General features: G+C 54.5%; 2 protein-coding genes across 4 annotated transcripts; one reads left to right on the top strand and one right to left on the bottom strand.

The window, feature by feature from the left end:
• Positions 1–8287: 8287 nt before the first annotated feature.
• On the top strand, positions 8288–15842 carry TMEM54 (transmembrane protein 54). Of its 2 annotated transcripts, none has more exons than XM_045859972.1 (6): positions 8288–8526; positions 11827–12020; positions 14116–14175; positions 14314–14502; positions 14623–14757; positions 15149–15842. In XM_045859972.1, exons 1-6 carry the CDS (start codon positions 8511–8513, stop codon positions 15299–15301), a joined length of 747 nt encoding a protein of 248 aa, XP_045715928.1. In that variant the 5' UTR covers positions 8288–8510; the 3' UTR covers positions 15302–15842. The 2 variants fall into 2 exon arrangements, with proteins under 2 accessions (XP_045715928.1, XP_045715929.1); XM_045859973.1 differs by having other exon boundaries at positions 8293–8526; positions 15171–15842.
• Positions 15475–23481, bottom strand: HPCA (hippocalcin). 2 transcript variants are annotated; one of them, XM_045859974.1, is made up of 4 exons: positions 23403–23481; positions 20677–21074; positions 16457–16562; positions 15475–16343 (listed from the first exon to the last, which is right to left on the bottom strand). In XM_045859974.1, exons 2-4 carry the CDS (start codon positions 21052–21054, stop codon positions 16246–16248), a joined length of 582 nt encoding a protein of 193 aa, XP_045715930.1. In that variant the 5' UTR covers positions 21055–21074; positions 23403–23481; the 3' UTR covers positions 15475–16245. The 2 variants fall into 2 exon arrangements, with proteins under 2 accessions (XP_045715930.1, XP_045715931.1); XM_045859975.1 differs by lacking the exon at positions 23403–23481 and adding an exon at positions 22322–22426.
• Between the last annotated feature and the right edge of the window lie 1477 nt (positions 23482–24958).

The raw sequence follows: 24958 nt of genomic DNA, 5'->3' as shown, positions 1-24958 counted from the left end.
AGCCCGTGTCTGTTAGGATTCTGTCACCTGTGACTGAAGAAGTTCTGACTGATACGGGGTGTCGCTAGTGATGTCTCTACACGCGCAATTAGCTGAGTTGAAGGGAATACAGACGGGTGAAGGTTTCCCCACCCAGGCCGGGGGTCAGTGTTCTCCATGATGTGGCTGTATAGCCAGGGTGCCCTGAAGCTCAGACCATGTACCTAACATAGGTGAAAACTTGGGAACTTGGTAGAAATATGTCAGGAGGTTGTGTTGGCTTTTTTCCTAAGTCTTCAGAGTCAAAAGAGACAAATTTTTCAAAGAGAATAATGAAAGCTAACATTTCTGAGGCACTCATCACGTGCCCAGTTCTAATTGCTTTACACGTATTAATTCATTTAATATTCACAGTAACACAAAGAAGTGGATGCTGTTGTTATTCCTCAGTTTACATTTTAGGAACTGAGGTGCAGAATAATTTGCCCAGAGTCACAAAGCTAGACAGGGTTAGAGCTATGACCTGCAGCAGGCGGCCTGGCTACTATACCTTTGCTGAGAGAGAAACTGCCTGTAGACGCAGTCCAAGCTGATGAGGAGTCTGGTGGTCAAGAGAGGAATGGCAGCATCTCTTGCGTCAAAGCTAAAGTAAGGGAGGCAGCAAACAGCCCCTCCCAAGCTCTTCCTACTCATCCCCACTAAGAAGACGGTTACCCTGTGTAAAGAGCCTTCTACGGGGTGCAGCCTAGTGGTCGGGGCAGCCGGCTGTGCCTCCCCCGCATGCCCATGTTCACAGTTGTTCCAAGGGGTGAAGGTGGAGGCCCTGAGCCGAGGACTGGGGTGTCCTGCTGCTGCAAGAGACTCCTTCCCTTTCCCTGGCACACCAAAACCGAGGTCTAGATTCAAGGGCCATAATTCACAATTCTTCTGACTTAGTTAATAGCCCATAGATTATCCAAACGTGAATAGTAGAAAACTTATATATCTATGAAGGGAATGGTTTTGTCAAAGAAACCCCAATCCTGGCACATGGAACCTATGATTGATCAACCCCCTAAGACAATGTCTTGGCTTCAAACAATACCAGCAGGAAACCCTCAGATTTTTCCTTCTCCTTCTTTCTCTTCTCCTCCTCCCTTTGTTCCCCTCCTCCTCCTCCTAACCCCCCTCCTCTTTCTTCTGAAATTTTATTAATTGACTTTTAGAGAGAGGGATAGTGAGAGACAAAGAGTAGGAAACATCAATTCAAGGGAGAAACATCAACCTGCTGCCCCTTGGGTGCGTCCTCACTGGGAACCGAATCCACGACTCCAGCGTGTGCCAGACCAGGAATCTAACTGGCCTCGGTCTGCCAAGGCAGGGACCCCTTGCTGTTCTTGACACACCGAGTGCAGTCCGCACTGTAGACTATTGGACATCGTTTCAATGCCTCTCCTTTTCCAAATGGGGTTGCTTGTTTATAATTATGTCTCTTTCTTTTCCCTTCACTGATACACCAAAATATTAGGGGCCAATTAATTTTATTATTGATTTATAGGGGTGTTTCCTAACCTTTTGGTCTCAGGACCCCTTTACACTCTAAAAAATTGAAGACCTGAAAAATCTTTTGTTTATGTGGGTTACATTGTCAATACTTACAATGTTAGAAGTTAAAATTAAGAATTTTAAAAATATATTTATTTAAAATTAATAAACACATTAATGTTAACATAAATAACACATTTTTCAATGAAAAATAACTCCATTTTTCCAAATCAAAGTAGTAAAAATAATGACATTGTTTGAGATTTTGATCATCTAGGTTCCCATCTGCTCCTTTATTTAATCTGTTGAGATATGTTGTTTTGATTGAAGCATATGAAGAAAGTTCAGCCTCACACAAATATATAACTGGAAAAAAGTATGAGCATTTTAAAACCCTTTGCAGATAATTGTGGGTATTCCTCCTCGATACTATACCAAAACTTGAGAATTGATAGTTGGTAAAATTTAGTTTCAGTATGGAACCTGAGACCATATCAATCAACTTTTTTTTAAGATTTTATTTATTTATTTTTAGAGAGGGAAGGGGGAGAGAGAGAGAGAAAGAGAGAGAAAGGTCAATGTGCGGTTGCTGGGGGCCATGGCCTGCAACCTAGGCATGTGCCCTGACTGGGAATCGAACCTGTGATGCCTGGTTTGCAGCCCGCGCTCAATCCACTGAGCTATGCCAGCCAGGGCTCAATCAACTTTTCATTAAATTAAAATCCGCTGGTCTATCTTCACTTTGAATGCATCCATTATTCATTCATGATTTTGTAACATCATGTATTGGTCACTTGGAAAATGTTAGCTCACTAAGTTGTATAGATCTTCCAAATGTTGAATTTTTCAAATATCTGTTTTCACTCAAAGCTCAAATTTTGTCATTGGCAGAAAATATTTTCTCTTTTAAAATTTATTGATTTGAGAGAAAGAGAAACATCAATTTGTTGTTCCACTTATTTATGCACTCTCTGGGGCCTTTCTTCTCTGTGCCCTGACCGGGGATTGAACCCACAACCTTGGTGTGCTGGGACAATGCCCTAAACAACTAGGCTGCCCGGCCAGGATGGCAGCAAATATTTTCAGTTTTTTCCCTTGAATTGACAGGCTCACTTCCTTCATTTTAGGGAAAATGTCTGCAAAAACCCACATTTGCATAACCCTAGTATGTCTTTCAATCAGTAGAAATGGTGTTCATGAAAAAAATGCAGCTAGTTCAGCTTGCAACTCAAACAATGGCACCGGCGCTTTTCCTGGAGACAACCACGGTACTTACGCATCCAGCAGAATGCTTTTCATTCTGTCAAAATATTTAAAAGAAGTATGCTCAAGGGGAGAGATTTAATAAAGTTAATAATTTTTACTGTTTCATCAAGTCATGCTTAAGTAATGTCTCTAACCGTGTGCGAGTGGTGGTGGCAAGGCACTGCCTTGGAAGTATAGCTTGTGCTCAGGGGCTGGCTGTTTTACCCACCGGTGCCTTTTCTCTACCAAAAAAGCAAAATAACATCTAGATATGATTGTGAAAGTAGTTTTGACTTCATAGACCTTCTGAAAGGGTCTTGGGGAACCCTCATGGGTTCCCAGGCCATACTTTGAGAACCGCCATATGGCTGCTGTAGGCACTAAGTAGTCAGTGGGGAGCTGTATAGAGATCCTTAAGGCCTTTGCTCTTAATGCTCTTGTTATGGTATCTGAAGCACAAAAGTTTTTCATTTTGATGAAGTAGAATTTATCCATGGTTGTTTATGGTTTTGGTGTCATACCTATGAAGCCATTGCTTAATCCAAGGTTACAAGGATATATGCCTATGTTTTCTCCTAAAAGTTTTACAGTTTAGCTCTCATATTTGGGTTTGTGGTCGATTTTGAGCTAATTTTTGAACATGGTATGAAGTAGGGATCCATCTTCATTCTTTTGCATGTGAATACCCAGTTGTCCCGGCAACATTTGTTGGAAAGACTATTTTTCTCCCTTCAATCATCTTGATACCCTTGTCAAAAATCAATTAACCACGTGTGTACTTTTATTTCTGGTTTATTTCTGGTTTCTTTACTTTTGGACCCACAGTTCTGTTCCATTGGTCCATATGTCTGTCCTTATGCCAGTACCACTTTGTCTGGATCACTGAAGTGTGACTGATTCTTTTTAAGGATTGTTTTGGCTATTCTGGATCTTTTGCATTTCCATACAAATTTTAGGATCAGCTTGTCAATTTCTGCAAAAAAACAAAACCAGACATCTTGGAATTCGGTAGGGTTTGCATTGTATTTGTAGATCAGTTTAGGGAGAATTGTCATCCTAACAACATTAAGCCTTACAATCCATGAACCCAGGATACTTTTTCATTTGTTTATCTTTTTTAATTTATTGTGTGCTGCTTTTGATGTTAAGCTGAAGTGTGATGTGATCCGATTGATACTTTAGGAAGATTACTTAGTGTAGAAAAATGACTGGGGGTGGCAAGAGATGCTGCATGAACAAGGGCAGTAATAGCAGGACAGCACTTGTTACAGAAATATTGTTATGTAGATCAGCAGGACTTGATCATGGGCTTTATACAGAAAGACAGGGAAGACCACAGAATAGGTCCCAGGTTTTGACTCGAGAACATCAGGAAGCCGCCAACTGCGACAGAAAAACATGAGAAGCAGTTTGGGAGAAGAGATGAAGCCATCCGCTGGTAGGTGTTGAGCCTGAGACGACTGCGAGACGCACAGGTGGAGAGATACGGTGACTGGACAGTTGAGTCTGATGCTCAAGGGAGCTGTCTAGTCTGGGGAGTGCTTTGAGAGTCATCATATACAAGGGGAGCTGTGACAATGCACGAACCAACCGATGGGAACAATAAAGGAAGCAGATGGGATGCAAAGGAATACTAACGTTTAAAGGTCTAGCCGATGACCATGGAGACCGAGAAGGAACAACCAGAGGGGCAGGAGGAAACAGCAGGACAGAGTGTGCGGGGGAGTGGGCCGCAGCGCTTCCGTGGGGTTCATGGGCAGACCCTAGGCGAGGGCTCCTCCAGCAGAGGGCTGACCCACACCGCTGCGGACCGAGGAGGTGGGAGCTGAGAAGGTGCAGACAGCAAGTAAAGATAACCCACTCGGGAAGCCTGCAAGGGCATGGCAAGGAAGGGAAAAGGAGTAACTGAAAGTGTAAAGGGAGTCGAGAGGAGAGTGTGTTTTTGTAGGATGAAGAGACTTGGGTGTATTTATACGCTGGTGGGAAGGACCTGGCAGAAAGGGGGAGCGGGTGGGATGGAGCGGTGTCCGTGTGGGGCTGGGGGAGCAACTGGGGGAAGTGAGGAGGTGAGTGGGTTACAAATAGTGGTTTCCAGTTTTAACGTGCACTCAAATCTCCCTTCGGCTCTCCATCTCCATAGCCACTGTCCTGGTCCAAGTCCAAGGCCCCAGACTTCTCATCTCTCCCCTAAACAACTGCGCTGGCCTTTAGATGCTCCACCTTGTGATGCAGATTTGGTGGTGGAGAGGCCAGCAGGGGGCTAACCGAACAGAAAACAGAACCGGCCCAGTGGCCTCCGTGAGGTCAGAGGATGAGGCAGTGGGAGTCCGGAGATGGGTGTGCTATGGGAGAGGCCTTTAGGGATGTTGGGGTTGGGATATCGGGGTGGCGGGTGTTCAAGACATGGCCCCAGAGAGGATGGCTGGGGTCATGATGAAGGTCACTGAGGAGGTCAAGAAAGTATTGGAGGGTCATTCACATGGATGAGCAGGACTGCGGCAGAGATTGCCTGATGGAAATCTGGAAGCCCAAGCCTTTGGTGGGTGGAAGTGGGTGACAAGGAGGGAGACCGGTAAGGTGACGGGAAGGGGTGGCAGTGTAGAGCCCGGTGGCAGGAGTCCCAAGAAGAATAATATGATAGACGCACAGAGGAACCACCTTCCAAATTGGAATGGTGGTTTTCTGTGGCAGCAGAGAGGACTGTGGTTCTGACTTTTTTCTTTATACTTTCCTGTTTGCCCCTCAAATTTTCTACAATGAGTCTTCTCTAGAAATGTAAAAGATAGAAAAACACAAAGAATAACAAACACCCCCATTCACACCATCTTTGTGTGTAAACACACAAAGCCCCCTTAACTGTGCCTCATCTCAGACAAACACGGTCAGCTGGCTTTAGTTTTGTGTACAGGCGTACGAATACCTACATGAGAACATGCAGGGTCTGTGTGTGATTGTTTTGTTCACCTGGAGGAACTGTTCCTGTAAGGGGGGGACGGGGTTAAGGTGAGAAGGGGTTGCACGGGGATGGGGCCCCAAACCACCATCCCCAGCTGAGCAGCCCTGGGAAGACCCAGCCTCCAGTTAAGCGCAATATGTGGTTGTAAAAGTAGCTCACTACATACATTTAACAGGAAGAGAGAGAATTACTATTTGTATTTCTCTGGCTAGGTTTCAACCAGCTCTCACCTCACTTAAGTTAGTCAGTTGTGCCTCAGAAATCTGGGAAGCAGGGAAGGCGATCATTATCCCTATTTGACAGATGGAGAAACTGAGGCCCCAGGAACGACAGTGAGTTGGTGGAGGACAAGTGACTAGAGCTTTGGCCGGAGGTGCTTCCTGGAACCTAAGGCCAGTGTGCAGAGGGGTGGGGCAGAGGCAAGGGACACTGTGTGGCTCGGACTGATGGACTTTGACCGCTTGGCAATAAGGAAAAGAAATGGCAATAACTTCAGGTTGCTAAGGCTGGGCCCTGGCCAGGAAACTGTGTCTGGGGAGAAATAGGTGGGCAGTTCTCCCTTTTCAGAGGCCCCAGAAAGCAGGCCCACTCCCTGAGGGCTACGGCTCCCCACTGTCCCCAACCACACTCAGAAGTCACGGGCAGCCTTCAGCTACACAGGCCTGACTCAGGTCTCAGCTACCTCACTGATAACATGCTGTGTGATCTCTGAGAGGCCCTTTACCTTCTGCCTCAGTTTTCTCATCTGTAAAACGGGTTGATGATCTTTCACTGTCGGCATTGTTCCAAGGATAGAAAGAGAGAACCCTCATCTATGCATCTTAAAGCAGAGGCATTTAAAAGGTTTGCTCCTCAACCTGATGCCAGAAGGCCCTGGGTGGGCTCAGTGTCAAGGGGACTGCCTGGCACTGACTGATGGAGAAGCCTCATGCATGTACACACGTGAGATTCGAAACCAGCTCTGCAGTGACCACACGTGCTCTCCAGGGCAGCCCCTGAAGGTGGCCTTTGTCATCTCGGAGTTGTTGATAAAGTAGGGGCAGGGCAGCAGTGACCACCAAGGAGGGCTTTTTTCCTTCCTTTCTTACAATAGCAGGACACGAATAAATGCTCATTGTCAGACTTCGACAGTATAGCCACGCGTGAAACAAAAACCACTCCCCCCGCTCCCCGCCAGCCCACACCTCTCCTGGTTGCCAGTTCGGTGCTACCGCTCGCTATTAGGAACAGCTGGTCCGTAAACGCCATTAAAGGCGTGTGCGTGTCTGCACTCTTTGGTGTGCGGGGTGTGGATCCAGAAATGGAATTGCTGGGTCGCAAATGCAAGTGTTTGACCATTCACAATATAGCTGCGTCCTGGCCAGTGGCCCTACTAAAGGCTGCCACATGGACATCCACATTCAAATGGCAGCTGATTGCTTGAGGAACCGCCCCCACCTTGCCTTTTACCTCACAAGTTTTTCTTCCCACCCTGCACCCGTCACCCACTGCCCCCCTTCAGAAAGCGTATGACAGGGAAGCACGTCTGCCCAACAGTGGTGGCAGAGAGGACCGGGGGCAGTCCCTATTCCAGATGGCTCCACTTCCTGCTCTGGTGGGAATGTGCTCCATTAGCACTTCAGAGGCCCTGTGTGTGCTGACCCAGGCGCCAGCACACGGCAGGCACGGGTAGCTGTGCGGAAAGCCACACATTCAGTGGACATCTGGTATGCCAGTCTAGACTGAGCACCCAGGGACCATAGACACCAGCCCCTGCCCCCCGGGGCCCTGGCCAGGGAGGCAAACGGTGCGCCCACTGAAGAACATGGGCACGGAGACCTGGGTGGGAATCTCCACCACTTCTAGCTGGCCACTCTTGGGCAAGGCCACCTCTAGATGGTGAGGATGGAGCAAGGGAGGGCACTGGTCCACCCTGGAACACTAAAGGGGCTCAGGAACCAATAGCCAGGATTACTAAAGGTCCTACTATGTGCTCCTGCCAGGTCTAAACTTTGTCAAGATACTCCAGAGAGTTTTCAAGGCATTTTCTTATCTTTTTATCTCACCACGATCTTAGGGGGCAGAAACTATTATCCCGGATTTTCCAGTGAGGGAACAGAGACTCCCCCCCACCCCCACACCACCAAGGCAGAGGTGAATCTCAGGCCAGGAACAGGAGAAAAAGCAGCTCGCCTGAGGTCGCACAGCCTGTTAGGGACAGACCCTGGTTCCCAGGCAGTGCTGCTTCACCACCCACTGCTGCGTCTCCACGTCCTCTAGAAAGAAGTGACTTCCCGGCCTTCACCCTGGAGATTTCCGCCCAGTTGCCTGCCAGGTCACAATAACCATAGCTAACATGCACACAACACCCCCCTCCCCCCCAACACACACTCCGCCATACTCCCCAGCCTGGAGGGTCGGCTCCTCTGAGCCTCAGTTTCCATTTGTAAAATGGGCATCACCGAAGTAGGGGTGGGCTAGGAGTGTGTGGGCAGGGGCCAGGTGCCAGCCGCAATCCGTGGAGGGCGGGGGAGGGTGGGGCCTGCGCTGTGACTAAGCTGGTCCGACCAGGAAGGGCTGCCCAGCCGGTCTAACCGGCTCCGGATGCAAGCCAGCCGCCAGGGCCCTCCCGGGGCAGGGCCGCCCGGGGGGTGACGGGAAGGGAGGCTGGCCGCGCCGCGAGTCCGGGCTCCAGGCGGGAAGTGGGCGCGAAGCGGCTGCGGGGTGCGCGGCGGCGGCAGACCAGGATGGGAGCGGGGCCCCCATGTCACCCTCCGCCTCTGGAGCCCCGCTGAGCTGACCTCGGAGACCCTGCACGGAAAACAAGATGTGTCTGCGCCTTGGTGAGCCGCGGGGGTACGCCCCGGGAGGCATGAACCCACCCGACTCCGCCGGCAGGGGGCGGAGCGCTGTCGGGGGAGCCCAGAATCCCGGGGTCCAGGCCACCTTCTCTGCCGGTCACTTTCTGCCATAAGCCTCAGTTTCCCCAGCAGTGATATGGAGGGTAGAGGGCTGCTGGTATCTTATCCATGCCCTTCCCCACTCTTCTTTCTTGGGGAGGTGGGACCCCCAGGCCCCTGGGGGAAAATGCGGGAAAGACAAGCTCCCACCTCACCCAGAAGAAAAAGCAGAGAAGGGGTCCAGGGCCCAGGGAGTTCTGAGCCAGAAGTTGCCCGCTTTATGCCTCCTCAGCCTTGTGGAGGGTTCCCACTTCCACACCCTCCGCTCCCCCAAACAGGCCGGGAGAGAAGGACCGTTGGCAAACAGGATCCAGACAGAGGAGAGCCCTCGCTCCCTGGGCACAGTGGTGCTGCTCTTGGGCGTCAGACAGACCCAGGGAGTCCCTGCTCTCTAGCTAGGAGACTTTGTGAGCCTCAGTTTCCTCGTCTGTAAAATGGGGATGGTAGCCCCACAGCCTTAGGACTACTGTGAGGATGAAGTGAGCTCTAGGAATCAAGTGCTTACCACAGGGCCAACCACACTGCTAAGCGCTCCAAGAAAGACGACTTGGAAACAGAAGTCAGAGACCACCCTCCCTCTCTGCCCAGTGCTCCAGGCACAGCCACCGTGGCGCAGTGGCTCCAGTCTGATCACACTCCCGGGCCTGGGATGCTGCTGGTTTTTGTGAGCCCGGTCAACCCTGAGTGGTTGCTGCCTGGGTTGCCAGGTGGGTGGGCGGACGGGGTGTGGTGGGTCGGAGCCCTGGGATGAAGCTGCCGTGCCCCTTCCTGTTGGGCTGGCCGTTTATCTCCACATTGCCAGTCCAGTCCCACATGCCTGTCCAGCCTGGCATCTGCTCTCAGACTCTTCTACCTCTGGTCCAGCTCCAGTTCCAGAGGGTCCTGTAGGGTCTGGGTCCTCAGAAGAGCCAGATCAAACTCTCCCCCTTTTTCATCGGAGGACCCTGGGCCTCAGAAAGGAAAGGGGCTGGCACAGGTCACACAGAGTGTCTGTGACTGGATGCCCGCCCCCCCCCCCCGCCCCCGATTCCTGGGAACTGCCTCTTGGCACAAGGTCCTCAAGAATATTTAATCTACTGATTTCATTTTTTTTAGCTGTAAAGTTCCCATATATGAAATATGATCTACAGATGGGGAGTCCCTGCTCCCCCAGGTACATAAAGGAAGAAGGAGCTGTTTAGTTCTGGGGACCTGGCCTTCCAGCGTCACAGAGCTAGCTAGAGAGTAAGGGGTCCAGCTAGGCCAGGGGACCAGCATGGTGTGTCTGCGAGGGTACAGCCAGGACCCATGGGGGAAGCTCCAGAGAGCAGATCTGGAACAGCCTGAGCTGCCAGAGCAGAAGGATGCCCTGTTCCTGGGGGTGTGCAGAGAGGGGCTTCACAGCCACTTGGCCACTGGGAAGTGGCTTGAGTCCCTGATGTTCTTTTGACCCCAGCCCCCCCCCCGCCCACGTGCCAGTCCCTGCCCAGTGCTCCTGCAGCTAGACCTTGTTTTACCCAGCGCCCTCAGGGTATGCCCCTGCTTTCCCACCGGGAGACAAGTTTTTTCCTTTCCTCTTTACAGATTGGGAAATAAAGACTCAGAGGCTTGAGTTTCCAGCCCTGAATCACCCACCTCTAGGTAGTGCAGTTCAGCAGTTGTGAGCTGAGTGCCTACTGTGTGCCAGGCCCAATCCACCGGACTGGATCCCAGCAGGACCTGCTCCCTGCCCGATGGTCCAGGACAGAGCCTGTCAAGCTCACGGTCCTACCTCACGGCCTGGCACAGAGCAGGCACTCCGTGGGCATCTGTGTAAATTAGTGTAATGAGCACAGGAAGAAATAAGTCAGAGGATGGGCACTGAATGGGAGTGTTACAGAACCAGCGAGTGGGGTTTGCCCCACCACCAAGAAGCATCACTCCCAGTGGAGAGTCTGATGAAAAAGGAAAGGGGCCATTTATTCAAAGGTTATACAGATTTGGAATAATGGCCAATTTCTGCCGTTAAGTTCCACTCCCTTTAAAATCACCCAGAAACACATGTTCCTGCCTCCTTCTGCCAAACCAGTTTCAGAGTGCGCCACTCAGAGGTTCCACCTTTCAGGAAAGCGGAAGTCTGCAGCCCAGCATTCTCAGTCCCAGTTCAGCTCCAAGCGTGTCTCACGAGTCTGGGGGGCCAGGCAGGGCCCCCGCAGCACTGCCAGCTCTGCCACTGTCTTTTCCCGGCAGACTTCCAGGTAGACCTCCCCGGAGCCTGCGCCTCCCACCGCCCTTCAGACCTCTGACAGGCCTCTCTGGCCTCATGTTCTCTCTGTGGGACCTTCGGGCCTCCTGCTCCAATTTTAAGTGCTCAGCTTAGAACTTCCCGCCTGCTCTACTATCCGGCCCTTCCTGTAGTGCATAAGTGTCCCCTGTTTTTGTCCGCTCCCCAGTGTGTCTGACCCTCTTTTGTTGCCCTGGGCGGCAGCCCTCTTCCCTTCAGGAAGGCACGGCTATTAATTTGCCTTTTGTTATGCAATGTTATCTTAAAAGCTGTACCCACTCTCCCTGCCTCCAATCCTGCCTCACATCCTGCCTAAACGAAGGCAGGATTGTGAGCATATCCCTCTGTTATCAAGGGACCCATGCTCTGTGTCCGGTCACAGAAGGATCATGGGTCTAGAGCTAGAGAGCTATGTTCAAATCCTAGCCTGGCCGCTCATGACCTTGAGAACTAACAAGGACTACCATTCTTTTCTTTTTTTTTTAAGAAATCTGCAGCATCAGATCTTTTTTTTTTTAAGATGTTATTTATTTATTTTTAGAGAGGGAAGGGAGGTAGAAAGAGAGAGAGAGAAACATCAATGTGCAGTTGCTGGGGGCTGTGGCCTGCAACCCAGGCATGTGCCCTGACTGGGAATCAAACCTGTGATGCTTTGGTTTGCAGCCCGCGCTCAATCCACTGAGCTACACCAGCCAGGGCTACCATTCTTTATTAAGTACCACTTGGTGCTTTTCCAACCTTAGATTCCAAGGACTCTCAAGAAGGTATTGTGAACCCCTTTTCTGGATGAGGAAACTGAGGCTCAGAGAAGATAAGTTAATAGCCTCAAATTCTCCAGAAATATTTAGAACCCAATGTCCATCACTCCTGCCAGGGCCTTGGTTTTCTCTGCCCAGCAGAGTGAGCCCCACCCATGGCCCTGACACAGCTGTCCCCCACAGGTGGCCTGAGTGTGGGTGACTTCCGGAAGGTGCTGATGAAGACGGGGCTGGTGCTGGTGGTACTGGGCCACATGAAATTCATCGCAGCCGCTTTACTCCATGGCACCGTGCTGCGCTATGTGGCTGCCCCCCATGATGCCGTGGCCCTGCAGTACTGCGTGGTCAACATCCTCTCTGTCACTTCCGCCATCGTGGTATGACCAGGCTGGGAGGGGGTTTGAGAGGTCTTTGATGAGTCTCCACCCAGGGCCTGGAATGGGCAAGCAGAGAGCTGGAGCACCGGCCCCTGCTCTGCACACGAGCCGCTCAACCTTGCTGCCTCAGCTTCCTCATCTGTGAAGTGGGGGTCCGAACAGCGTCCCCCTCAGAGGGTCCTGCTGAGTGCTGAATGAGATCACCCACATAAAGTGCCTGGCCCTGTGTCTGGCACATGCTCAGTGCTCGCTACTGCGAGCTAGGGTTGCTATTATAGTACGGATAGTCGGGGCTCTGTTGGACAACAGGAAGGAGCACCCGTTCTTCCTGGGAAGGCTCGGGAGGGCTCACGGAGGTAGAGGCCCCTGAGCTGGGACCTGACGACGGATGAGTAGAAACTCAAAGGTGGGCTGCAATGACCGTACCCCAGGTATGGGGCATGCTGGGGCCACAGCTAGCGGAGGACACTGGGTAGGATTCCAAGTACAGAGAGCGGTAGGTGCAAAGGTGTGGAAGGGGAGTGGCTAAGATCTCTGTTCTGGAGACATTGAGAAAAACAATTTATCGGGAGCTTAGCATTAGGCCTGGTCTGCAGTGGGAACTGAATAAATGGTAGCCGTGGTTCGGGCTGGATGTCAATACCTATTAGGTGAATACGCGAACGAAGGGGCTCAATATTCTCAGGTTCATAAAGTTCTTTCCCACCTGGAAGCAGAGGTGGCCGCAGCCTTGGGACAACATCTGCACATCGGTGTCTGAGTTCCTTTCCTGCCACCTCTGGCTAAGGGACTTGTTTCTCTGTCTGAGCCTGTTCCCTGCCCTCATAATGAAGCTCGGCCGGCCTGCTGGCCTCCAAGGCTTGGATGGAGAGGAGCACAGGCCCGAGTATGGGAGCCTCCGTCAGCAGGACAGGGCTGGGCCATGCCAATGTGTGAGGTGCCCCTTGGAGTTACTGTTACCGTCATTTGTTCCTCTCACCAGCCTGGGTGGAAGGCAGGGGAGGCAGTGAGCTCAGGGGTAGGAGGTCCACCAGGGACGGGCTGCAGGCGGGACCACTTCTGCTTTACCCTCATGATCTCATTTAACTCTGTTCGTAGCCACACGGGGCCATTGTCATCCCTACTTTACAGAGTAAAACTGAGACTCAGGGACTCAGCCTCCTGCAGATACAAAGAAGCCAAGCTGGATCTGGAATGACTGTGTCTAACACCAAAGCCAGTATCTTTTCCATAAGCTCATCCTGCAGAGCGGCACTTGGCCCAGAGAGGCAGAGGCACCTACTGGCGGCTGCACAGTGAATTAAAGATGTCCAGGACCTCCTGTCACGCCGCCTGCCTCCTATGGGCCCAGCCCGTGCCTAATAGAGTGTGGGAGCTCAGGGAGGAAGCGTGGCTGAATGGAGCCCAAAAGATCCAGGGGGCAACTGGGGGGCTAGATGCCCGCCTCTTGGGGCTAAGGGCTGAGGGTGGTTAGGGGGTCCCGCAGGAAGACGAAGAACCCCAGCAGGTGAAGAGGAGCGGGGAGGGCATTCCTGAGAGGGCACTACATGGGCAGCTCCGTGAGCAGGCTGTGTGTGGGTGTCCATATCCAGGGCAAAGAGGGAAGGGACTGGCCAGGGTCGGGTGGGGTTGAGAAGCTGATGGGACCGAGGCCAGGTCACTGAGAGCCTGAGATGATTTACTCCTAAGATTCTGAATACTCCATGAAGGGTCCTGATTGGTTTATGTATTTATTTTGCATTTTTTAGTTCCTTGCCAGATGAGTTAGTTTCTCCCCAAATCTCTTCCACTCCAGGGAGGCAAGTCATATGCATCCTGGTCCACGCCCCTGTGGTCCTGGGATATATAGGTCATTGTTTCGGATACACAGCTGTAGGCAGTGGGGGGTCATGGCAGGCCGTAGGCAGGAAGTGGTTGTGTTTGAGAAACATCACTTCGGGGCTGGACCAGGAAGAGGCAGGGCCTCCCTGCAGATCGAGGTCATGAGGCCGAGGCTACGCTGGGGAGGAAGAGGTGGTCTGGAGAGTGCCGGCTGGCACTGGTGGAATCCTTATCCCATAGTGGCCCTGACCCCCTTGCCCACTGTCCCCCACAGGTCATCACCTCGGGCATTGCAGCCATCGTGTTGTCCCGCTACCTCCCCAGCATCCCCCTGGTATGTGGCACCTCCTGGGATGGGGCCGGGGGAGGAAGGGCCTGGCCTGCTTGGAAGGGGTGAGCTGCCCCCACGGGGGCCAGAGCTGCCTGTGGGGTCAAGCCTGACATCCACTGACCAGTGGCCTCTCCTATCCAGCGTTGGGCAGTGTTTAGCTCAAGCGTGGCCTGTGCTCTTCTCTCCCTGACCTGTGCTCTTGGCCTCTTGGCCTCGATCGCCGTGACCTTTGCCACCCAGGGCCAGGCACTGCTGGCTGCCTGCACTTTTGAGAGCCCCGAACTGCTGGCGCTGGCGCCCGACTGTCCCTTCGACCCTACACGCATTTATGTGAGTGCTTAGACCAGGGATGGGGCGGGGGTCATCCAGGTGGTGGGAAGGGTGCTCTGAGTCAGTCCCACTCTCCATCCCCAACGCCTGCTGCCATCTCTGCCCCCTGTGCCCCTGCAGAGCTCCAGCCTGTGCCTCTGGGGCATCTCACTTCTGTTCTGCGTGGCAGAAAGTGTGTTCGCCGTGCGATGTGCCCAGCTTGCCCACCAGCTGCTGGAACTGAGGCCCTGGTGGGGGAAAAGCAGCCACCACATGGTAAGACCTGTCACCCCCTCCACAGCCTTGACTCCCCAAACCTGGGAATTCGGGCTAGGCAGCCCCCATCCCTCTGCGTGGGGCTTCCACCTGAGAACTAGGACAACAGTTTTCTCCCCAGGACCAAGGGAGAGACTTGGAAGCTGAGAGGTCAGATCTCCCAGCTAAGTCACACAGCTGACACCTGGTTCCCCCAAGGCCCAGGACCTGAGGTGGAGGGAGGGTATCTGGGTTCCAGTTGAGGGGCACTCCAAGGGTATGTCCTGGCTCTTGCCTGGTGGGAGGATGAAGTGATGCCTTTGCCTCAGAGACCCTCCCAGCCATCCCCTCCTTCCATTTCCCTGGGTGTCCTGGAGAAGGAGACCCAGACACAGATCCCACAGCCTGGCAGCCACCTGTCTCCACCAATGCAGGAGATCCTACAGCCCATGGAGGGCCAGGACCTGCTGAGCTGCTCCAGCTCTGGGCCGCTGACCCTTTGATGGCTGATGCCGCACCCAGACCCCGTGGGCACCGGGGCCCTGCAACCAAGTCTGCACTGTGACCAGGCTGGGAGTCCCGGAGCCAGCCCAGGAGGACTCAGTGGCCATTCCTGGGCCTAGGTGGGGATTTGAACACCCCCCCCAGCCCCAGCCACCCAGCCATGCACTGAAATGAGACTTTATTCTGAAGTTATTAAAAAGAACAGAGATGCTCCACAAGGACTCATGCAGCGGGGGAGGGGCTCGGCCAGGGGGCCTGTGCTTCTTTCCCACGCAGGATGCAGTGGGGGGGGGGGGAGGGGCTCCAGGGTGTGTCTGCCCATCTAACTGTGGGCCTGTGTGTGTGTATGTCTCAGGGAGGCAAACTGCACAGAGGGGTCCGTGGGTCTGTGTTCATCCAAGTGCTGAAAGGCAGGCCAGGGGGATAGAGGACTCACGGCTGGGTGCGGGAATTGGGAGGTTTTCCTTTGGCAGCATGACCTCCAGGCCAACAGAAGCGGAGCAGGAAGGGCCGAGCCCCTCCAGCAGGAAAGAAGGACTCAAGCTTTTCCCTTACTCCTCCCCACCAATCCTCTCCCCTCCAAATAAAAAGACCTCTCCTCACCTGTGCTTGTTTCTCCCCTCTCCACCCAGGCTGAGACGCACAGGGGTGGGGGGAGCTAGCCTGGTAGTTGGGGGAGGGAAGTCTGGCCTCGTGGCAGTGCGTGTGGTAGGGAGGGAGGCAGGCGGGTTGAAGGCTGACTTGGAGGGGAGGACCAAGCCAGAGCCTGTGTGTCTCCCTATCACTGCCGAAGGGAGCTACTGCCTTCTTGGGTTGGAGGGTACTAACCGCTTGCTTGGGCGTTGGGGGGTCTGCAGGGTTCCCTTTTCCATAGGCTCCCCGCAGAGTGCAGACCCTGGGGGGAGGTCCAGTCTGCCCCTAGCCTGGATGGACACAAGGGGGAGGAAGCCGAGAGCCGGGAGAGGGCTAGTGAAGGCAGGGAGGAAGGGGAACCTGGCTCCTCACTCAGAACTGGGAGGCGCTGCTGGGGTCGCACTGCAGCAGACGCACGATGGACGGGTCGCTTTTGGCTCCGCGGATGAACTCCTCCAGGGACAGCTTGCCTGCAGGGCCAGGGGAACAGTGATAAAGAAAAAGGCAGCCCTGAAGCAAGGGGAGGCAAAGCCGAGCGGCGGGAAGGGAAGGGGTGTGGCGCCCGCCCGCCCCTGCCCCTCACCGTCGTTGTTCGTGTCCATTTGGCGGAAGATTTTCTCAGTCCTCTTTTCCGGGGTCGACTCGTCCTCCGGCATCTTCATCACCGACGAAACCATTTTGTAAATGGCCTGGGGATCGGGAGTGGAAGGCAGGGAGTGAGAGAAGACTGCCTGAGCCACCGCCCAGCCCCAGTCTTCAAAAACGCCCCCAGGAACACTGATGATTGTCGTTCCCGCCAGGGCGAGGTGGGGAGGGGGGCACGGGGGCGTAGGGAGCCAGAGGATTCACGAAAGAGTGTCTGGGAAAGCTTCCCAGAAGAAGGGGGCGCTATTGGAGTGAGCCCTGACCAAGTTCCCTCTGAGCGCTAGGTGGGGAAGAATTGCTCACCGAGGGACCTGCGTATACAAAGGCCCACAGCGGGAAGCTCTGAGTGGGCGCCGAAAATTTGGGGGTGGCTGAGTGCAGGGGATGTGTAGAGATGTTGGAGGACATCGGGGCCGAAGGTTCCGAGGGTCAGTACGGAGTTAGCACTACTTCTCAGAAACTCCCGGCCGCCAGCGCTAGCTGACGGACAGGAGGCGTTGCGCTGCGGTATCGCTGTGGCCGGCAGGGGGCGCTGGGCAGCACCCTGGGCTGGAAGGCCGGAGGCAGCTGGGCCAAAGGGGGCGGGGATCATTATGCAAATAAACGCAAATGAGCATCTGCCAGGGGCGGGAACAGCCTGGGTCCAGAGCTGCAGTCGCCACTTGCTGGAGCTCTGGAGGCGACGCTAAGGGAGGTTTTTGCGCTAAATGTATACAGAGCACGTAGGGATGGGCTGAGTCCTGGACCTAAAGGACCGGACCGACTCATCGTATCAATTTTCCAGCTTTTTGCTACTGAAACCATCTCCAAGGAGCCTGCCTCTCTTCTCCCATACCAAAATTTACCCTGCCTCAGATTCAGCTTTAGCCTTCACCCTGTCTCTGCCAACCTCATTTCCTTGGTTCTGTCCCCCACTCTGCCTCTGAAAGCTCTTTCCAAACACAGATCTCCACCACCACGTCCCCCGCCCAGCAGACCGCCCCCTTTTTCCAGTTATACACAGGCCTCCCCCCAGGCCTGCCGTGCACTCAGCTGCTTCTGGATGCTGCCCCACGCTTCTTCTGCTGCCTCCCACTCCTCCTTGTGGCTCAGCTTACATAGCGCTTTCTTAGGGAGTCCTTCTCTGATCCAAGCTGGGTCAGGGCCCATGCGCTGGCACAGAGCCTCCTGGGCTTTTCCTTTGGGGACACCTCTCTGGAAATAATTACGCCTTTGTTGGATTGTTCCTAGTCTCCAGCATACAAATAAGGACCGTGGACATCTCGCTAGTGCACATATCCCCCAGACTTAGCACAGGGCCAGGCACCTGGCAGGAACGTCCCTTTTGAAAGCAATTGGCACCTCCCACTGCCCTCTGTACCAAGTCCAAACCATTTGGCCCTTAGCATTCAAAGTACTTCACACTGTGGTTCCTTGACCTCTCTACCATCAGGTCTTTCCTGGGAGGTGATTCTGCCACAACCGATATTACTGCACATTTCAGATTTCCTAGCATTTACAACCTCTGCCTGGGACAATAATACCAGCTACCATTTACCAGGCACCTACTACGTGCCAGGTACTTTACCTGCATTATTTCTAAACCTCACAACAGCCCTGAAAAGTAGGTATCATGATCCCCATTTCCCGGATAAGAAATGGAGGCTCAGAAAGGGAGTCAATGGCAAAGACAAGATTAGAACCTGCTCCCTCTTAGTTGCTGGATAGATGCTTGTGGGGCGGACCTGGAGTGGCATCCTGGTTCCAGTGATCACTTGCTGTGTAGCCTTGGACAAGTATTTAACCTCTGTGAACCTCAGTTTCCTCATCTGCGAAATGGGAACAGTATCTCCCTCGTGAGGATTGTCTAGAGGATTAAATGAAATCCTGTGTGTAGGACAGTGACTGGCTAAAGTAAGTGGTCAGTACACAGCAGCCTGTATATAATTATTACTCATCCGCCACATCCTCAATTCTTCCCTGTCACATTTATACCCCTGTCATCAAGCTGGTCGGGGTGGCCTGCCCACCAGAGTGAGAGCCCCAAGATGCAATTTCTTCCCCTCTAGGAGACTCACCTCTTGGCCACAGGGCGGGGTCCTGAGAAGGACTGTGAGAGTGACTTAGAGAGTAAATGCTCCCCTTGTGACAACTCTACTCCCAGGCCTCCTAATTAATTGTCTGGAATTGCTGCTCATTCATTGTTTCACTGGAGCCGACTTGTAATTAATTGGTCACGGGGTTTGCAGAGCTCTGTCTGCACTGGCCGGCTAGGACTGACTGATGGGCTGTGGTGAGGAAAACCAGGGCCCAGAGAGCAGAGGCCAGCCAAGGAATCCCGAGGATGCCCAAGGAATGGGACTGGCTGGCGCCTCCAGCAGGCTGAAGACTGACCAGTCCATACCAGCGCAACCACACTAAGTGGTAAAATATGAACGCCCTGTTCACACTGGTTGGTATCCAGCTGCTGCCCAATCCCTGAATAATCTGCCACCACCCTAGCTACCCCAACCCTTCCACCAGGACCCCCAGGACTCTCCACTGTCCATCAACTACAGATTTAATGCCTGGCCCACGGGAGTCATTGACGAGTGTAAAGGCTTTCCCCTAGGGAAAGGCATAGGGAGGGGACCGCATCCCACGGCAGCCCATTCTACTCTAGCTGCTGAGAACAGACCAAGACCCTTAATGACAGAGAAGCCAGGGGCCCAGTAGGGGCTGGATGAGTTGGAAGTGGGGAGCAGTCAGCAGAGCTGAGGGGCGGAAAGAAAAAAGGATTCAGAGAGGCAGAGGGAAAGGGAGCAAGAGCTCGTGCAAAGCTGTGCAACAGGATTGCTCAGGGCACGTTCCAAGGACGTGGAAAAGGCCATTCTGGCCACAGCAGAGAATGAGCAGGGGGAAAATAAGGTTTACCGAGTGCCAACTGTAAACTGGGCCTTTTGCCAAAGTGCCTACCCCACTGTATGCCTATAGTAGCCTTCTGGGTTAGTTACCATCCTCACTTTACAGAGGGTCAGGAAAGTAGTGAACAAGAAACTGGACAGGTAAAAATAGAACCAGAGCCTTCACGGTCTTTACGCTGGACTGAGGGGATGGATGCTTTAGAAGCTTTTTGAGATAAAGCTGACATGTCACACTTAAATTTGTACTCAAATGGTGTTCATATCAAGTCTTTAAACATGTGAGATCAGAATCACCATCCCTATTTTTCAGGGGGGCCATCTAAAAGTTGAGGCCAGCTCCAGAACTGGAAGCCTGACCTCTTTCAAGAGGCAGCTCTGAGTGGTCAGCTTGAGCCTGACCCCACTTATTTGCTGTGTGACCTTGGGCAAGTCACTTTACCTCTCTAAGTTTGACAAGGTTGTTGTAAAGATGCTCGGAGCTTACGGCTCTAAGCATCTCACTCAGCATGAGGTTATTAGTGGGCCCTCAGCTGGTTGGGAGGTGGCTGAGTATCCAGATGGAACGTGGACCACGGATCCAGGCGGCCCACTCAGAGGCTGTGTGGCTTCAAGCAAATGTCTTTACCTCTCTGAGAACCTGTTTTCTCTTGAGTGAATGAGGAGCAATAGACACAACTAGCCTGTACTCTGCAGAAATGTCAAATCTCGCAAGACAAAGAAAGGCTGAGGAACTGTTACAGACTAAAAGAGACTAATGAAACATGAAAACAAAATGCGGTGCGTGATCCTAAATGAGGGCAAAAAAGAACATTCACAGAGACAGTTGGCAAAATTAGAATATGGTCTGTAAGTTCGACAATAACATTGTTTCTGTGTTCAATGTCCTGACTTTGACAACCATACGAGGGATTACGTAGGAGAACGTCCCTGTTCTCAGGAAATATATCCTGATGGACTCCGGGGGAAAGCGGCCTGCTCAGAACAACAACGGAACATCACACACATGTCATGTGTGTGTCTGTTCTGTCATTGCACACACACACACAACAACAGAAGTGGTCCAATGATTATGGGTGAATCTGGGAGAAGTGTACACAGGAGTTTACTCAACTTTTCTTTAGATTAGAAAGTATTTCCCGGGAAAAAGTGTTATGAATGGGTTGGGAGAATAGTGCCCGCCACCACCTACCCACAAGGGCTGTCAAAAGCCTAAAAAGAGTTGGTGGGGCAGCTGCTGGGCCCCACGCCTGGCCGTGCGAGGGATCCGGGGGCCCACCTGCACAATCTCGAGCATCTCCTCGCGGCTGATGTAGCCGTTGCCATCCAGGTCATACATGCTGAAGGCCCACATGAGCTTCTGCTCCAGGCGGCCACGCGAGGTCACACTCAGCGCGATGATGAACTCCCGGAAGTCGATGGTGCCGTCACTGTTGGTGTCAAAGGTGCGGAAGACGTGCTCAGCGAACTTGGAGGCGTCACCGTAGGGGAAGAAGTTGGCATAGATCTTCTTGAACTCGTCCACGTTGAGGATGCCTGTGGGGCAGTCCTTGAGGAAGCCCTTGTACCACTCCTGCAGCTCCAGCTCCGAGAACTCCGTGTTCTCCCGCAGGTCCTGCAGCATCTCCGGCCGCAGCTTGCTGTTCTGCTTGCCCATGGCCACTGAGCCGATCCCACCTGGGTCCCCAAGAAAATCAAGAAATGGAGAGGAGGAGTCAGGCCCTCCTGGTCCCTTGACACCACTCCAGTAGGGGCCCCAACACCAGCATCCCCAGCCTCTCTGTGGCCCCAGTGAGAGAGAGGAGCTGGCCCAGGGTCACACACCCTGCGCCCAGGCGTCCCGCCTCTGTGACAGGCTCCACGCCATTTCCCCAGACCCTCACTTCCCCAGGCCACTGGCCTGGGCCAGAGGAAGGGAAGGAGGCTTGAGTTCCCTAAGGCCCTTCTTGGGAACAGCTGCTGAGCTTTCGCAGGTAGACACGATTTCACCCTCACAAAGCAAAGCCTAGGGATTAGTCCCATTTTACAGATGAGGAGACAGGACCAAGGACGTGAGGTGACCTGGTTCAAGTTACACAGCCATGGAGTGACAGGGCTGACTCCCAGAGCTGTCCTCGAAGGTAAAGAAAGGCTTCTGGTCCTCCTCCCTCCTGTGCACTGCCCCCTCACTGTCTCAAATGTGCCTGAGTACCACGAAACACACCTGCAGCCCAGACGTGGGCCTGCTCTCCCCCGCACCTGCGCCTGACAACAGGTGGCGTGAGGCAGGTGTTAGCCTGGGTCCCAGAACCCAACCTCCAGGGTTGAAATCCCAGGTCTGAATCTTCCCAGCTACGTGACCTGGGGCGATTTCCTTAAACTCTCTCTGCCTCACCTACTAAGCGAGGGTCATAATACCTACCTCCTGATAGTGGTGGAATTAAATTAGTTAATACATAGAAAGCATTTAGAACAATGTCTGCACATATAAGTGCTGCATAAGTATTAAATAAACAGATGCCGCAAGACTCCTGCACAACAATACACAAATGAATACACACTGACACATAGGCTACACAGCCCCCCACTCCACACACCGGCGCCCATGCCACTCACATGCCAGCCCACACCCACCATGGGTCACCATGCCTCCACACACGACAACATTCCTTCTGCTGTACAACTCACATGTACTGACACAGGGCGCCATGCGTGCACAACTCCCATGCCCTGTGCATCGAGACACACCAGCCCACGACCCCACATGTCCCACACATGCCATCACGCTCCCATGCCGACACCGCTCACACGGCCATCTGCATGTGGGACCCCCAGGCACCCCTGCCATCTTTCTCTTCCAGAGGGAGCTGCAGCCCTTCTCAGACCTACACGGGGCCCATCTTCCAGGGAGACCTGTGGCCGGCCAACCCTCCCCCGACACTTACCTGTCCTCTAGTCCACCCAGAAAGGTCCCCTCAGTGCAGGAGCGTGGAGGGCTAAGGGGACGGCAATGGGGAGGAGACAGCGGGGCGGTTCTGGGCGAGGATGTGGGAGTGTGTGCAGGCAAACCTTCCCTCAGCTTGGGTCTCTGAAACTGGGCAAGGGGGCTCCTTGTGTATGCATTTGCACACAGCTCGGTGCACACGTAGGTGAGTGTGTGCATGTGCTCACGGGTGCATGTGTGTCTCTGGTTTCTGCATCGCATTCATCTCCCTGTGTGTTTCGGTGCATATCTATGCATGTGACTGGGTATGCACCCATCACAACGTGAGGGGGATGTGCCTGTGTGGCCATTTGGGGGACCTGTGTGTGTCCTCAGCAGTATCTCATATGCATGTTTCTGCAAGTTGGTCACCCTCCTTTCTAAATCAGCCCCTTCTGTCCCAAGCTGAGGACCCACAGAACAAATGTGTGGGAGGGCGCTGAGGAAATGATTGGGGCTGGGGTAGCGGAGTGTGTCCCTTAGTCCCTTCCTCAAGGTCCAAGGAACTGGGTCATCGGGGAGGGGACAGAGAAATGCGCTGGGCAGGAGGGATCTTCCAGTGCCCCTTCTTCCCTGCCACCCTCAGAGTTGCCCCTCCCAGTGGAAGACTTGGAAACCAGGGTGGTAGAAAATTCTGTTGTCTTGCACAACATCCCCCTCCCAATCCCCCAAATGGCAAGGACCCACTGCTCCACCTCAGAACCCCGCCTCGAGGACCTTCCCTGAACCTCTCCCCAGCTCTCGCCCTGAGCTTCTGCCTCAGTCCTCTCAGCACTGGAAGAGCGCCGGGCTAGTGGCCCCTCCTGGAGGGGGCGCTCTGAGTGGCCGAAGCAAGACTCCTGCGGGCTGGCCACGCGAAGGTCAGGACCCTGGAGAGCTCCACGCATTTATCCCCGGAGAGCCCCCACTCGCTGTGCACCCGGAGGGAGGATTCCTGCGAGGCGCAGGAGCCGCAGGGTTGGGGAGCCCTGGACGTGGCCCCCTACCTCCGGCATGCCCCCTCCCCGCATCCTCCAGCCCGGGTCAGAGCGGCCCCCACTCACCCAGCAACGCGGAGACACCGACTGCGCAGGGAAGGCGGCGCTGCAGCAGCGCGCGGCGGCAGAGGCGGCCGGAGGGGCGGGCGGGGGGCGGGGGGCAGGGACTGCGAAGGAGACGCCCCGCAGCGTTCGCCCCGAGTCCCTCCTCTGGGGGGAGCGGGTCCCTCTTCCTCCCTTTCCCCTCCAGCTCTGCGGGTGGAGGGAGCGATGACAAGGCTCCGCCCCTGCCCGGGAGAAGGAAGGGGATGCCCTCGCTTCCCCGCCCCCCTCGCCGGGGAGCACCCGCAGGGGGGAGGGGGGAGAGGACCGCGGTCCCCACGTCTTCAGCATCTCGGCTCAGGTGGCCTGAACGGGGTGGCAGGGGTCAGTGCCCAGACATCTCTTGCCGAGGCCGAGGCCAGCAACACCCGGCCCTTCAACGCCTTCCTCCCCGACCCCTACCTGGGCGCTGAGCCGCACGTCGAACCCGGATCCTGGCGGTGCGCTAATTGCCCTCCCTGCCCTCGCGCCTCCACTCGGGAACATACCTGGGGGCTCTTCGGGGAGAAGGCGGCGCCCACTCCTCCATCCTTGAGGTCGGTCCTCTGGGACCAGGCACGCCCCCATCCCACCTCTGCCCCTGAGAGCAGAACGCACCCCCATACCCTGACCGCCCCTTAGGATCTCCCTCGAGCCACCCCTCTCGGAATGAATCCCACCTCCCGACATTGATCTAAAGTGCTCCTTCCCCCACCCCGATCAAGGAACACCCCCCCACCCCCGGCCCCGCGCCTCCCTCGGCCGGGCCTCTGCCTGTGTGGGCTGGGGAGCATCTATCTCCAGCCCGGGGCGGGGGGCGGGGGGCGGGGGGAGGTTCTGAGCCGCTCGAGGTCCAGCCTCAGCAACAATCCCCTTTCCTGAGCTCGAATTTTGTGCTTGCTCCATCCCTTGGAGGTGGTCCTTCTCGCCCCCACTTCACAGATGAGGAGCCGGGTTCAGAGGGGTGAGACGGTCTGTCCGGTGTCTGACCGCCAGCGAGCGGACGGCCTGGACGGCAGTGCACGCGCCGGCGGCCGTTCACGGGCGCAGGTCCGTCCCGCGCGAGCTCCGTGCCCAGCAGGCTTCTCGGCCGCGAGGCTGCAGGAGCAGGCGGCAAACCGCGGACACGGTGTACGAGTCCAATCTATTATGGGGTGTTTGGCAAGTGTTTTCGGAACAGCTGAGACCCGCCTGCCGAGGCTGCGGTGGTGGTGGCAGTGCTCAGGGCCACGCCGAGGACTTCGGGTCCCCTCCAGACGACACGGGAAGCTCCGGGGGCCTGGAGCAGAGTGAGGGGTCTGACTTCCAGGGCAAGCTTACTCAGGCATCCTGTCAAGAGCAAACTTGGAGGACTGGGGACCAGGGTGGGACCAGGGTGGGACCAGGGGACCAACGAAGGATGAGACGTGACCGGGGTAGCATAGACGGGCCTGGTTTCCGGAGGTCCTTGAAGGCCGGCCGACTCCAGTTTTCCTCGGACCGCATAGCTCCTCCCAATTCCGTGGCCGCAGCTGGGACCCTCCTGGTCCCTGGGGGCTCAG

The sequence above is a fragment of the Phyllostomus hastatus genome, unplaced genomic scaffold (assembly GCF_019186645.2).
Source record: "Phyllostomus hastatus isolate PE091 unplaced genomic scaffold, TTU_PhHast_1.1 phas_scaffold_182, whole genome shotgun sequence".
NCBI lineage: Eukaryota > Metazoa > Chordata > Mammalia > Chiroptera > Phyllostomidae > Phyllostomus > Phyllostomus hastatus.
The sequence above is the reverse complement of the archived record's forward strand: the minus strand, read 5'-3'. Positions and strand labels throughout refer to the sequence as shown.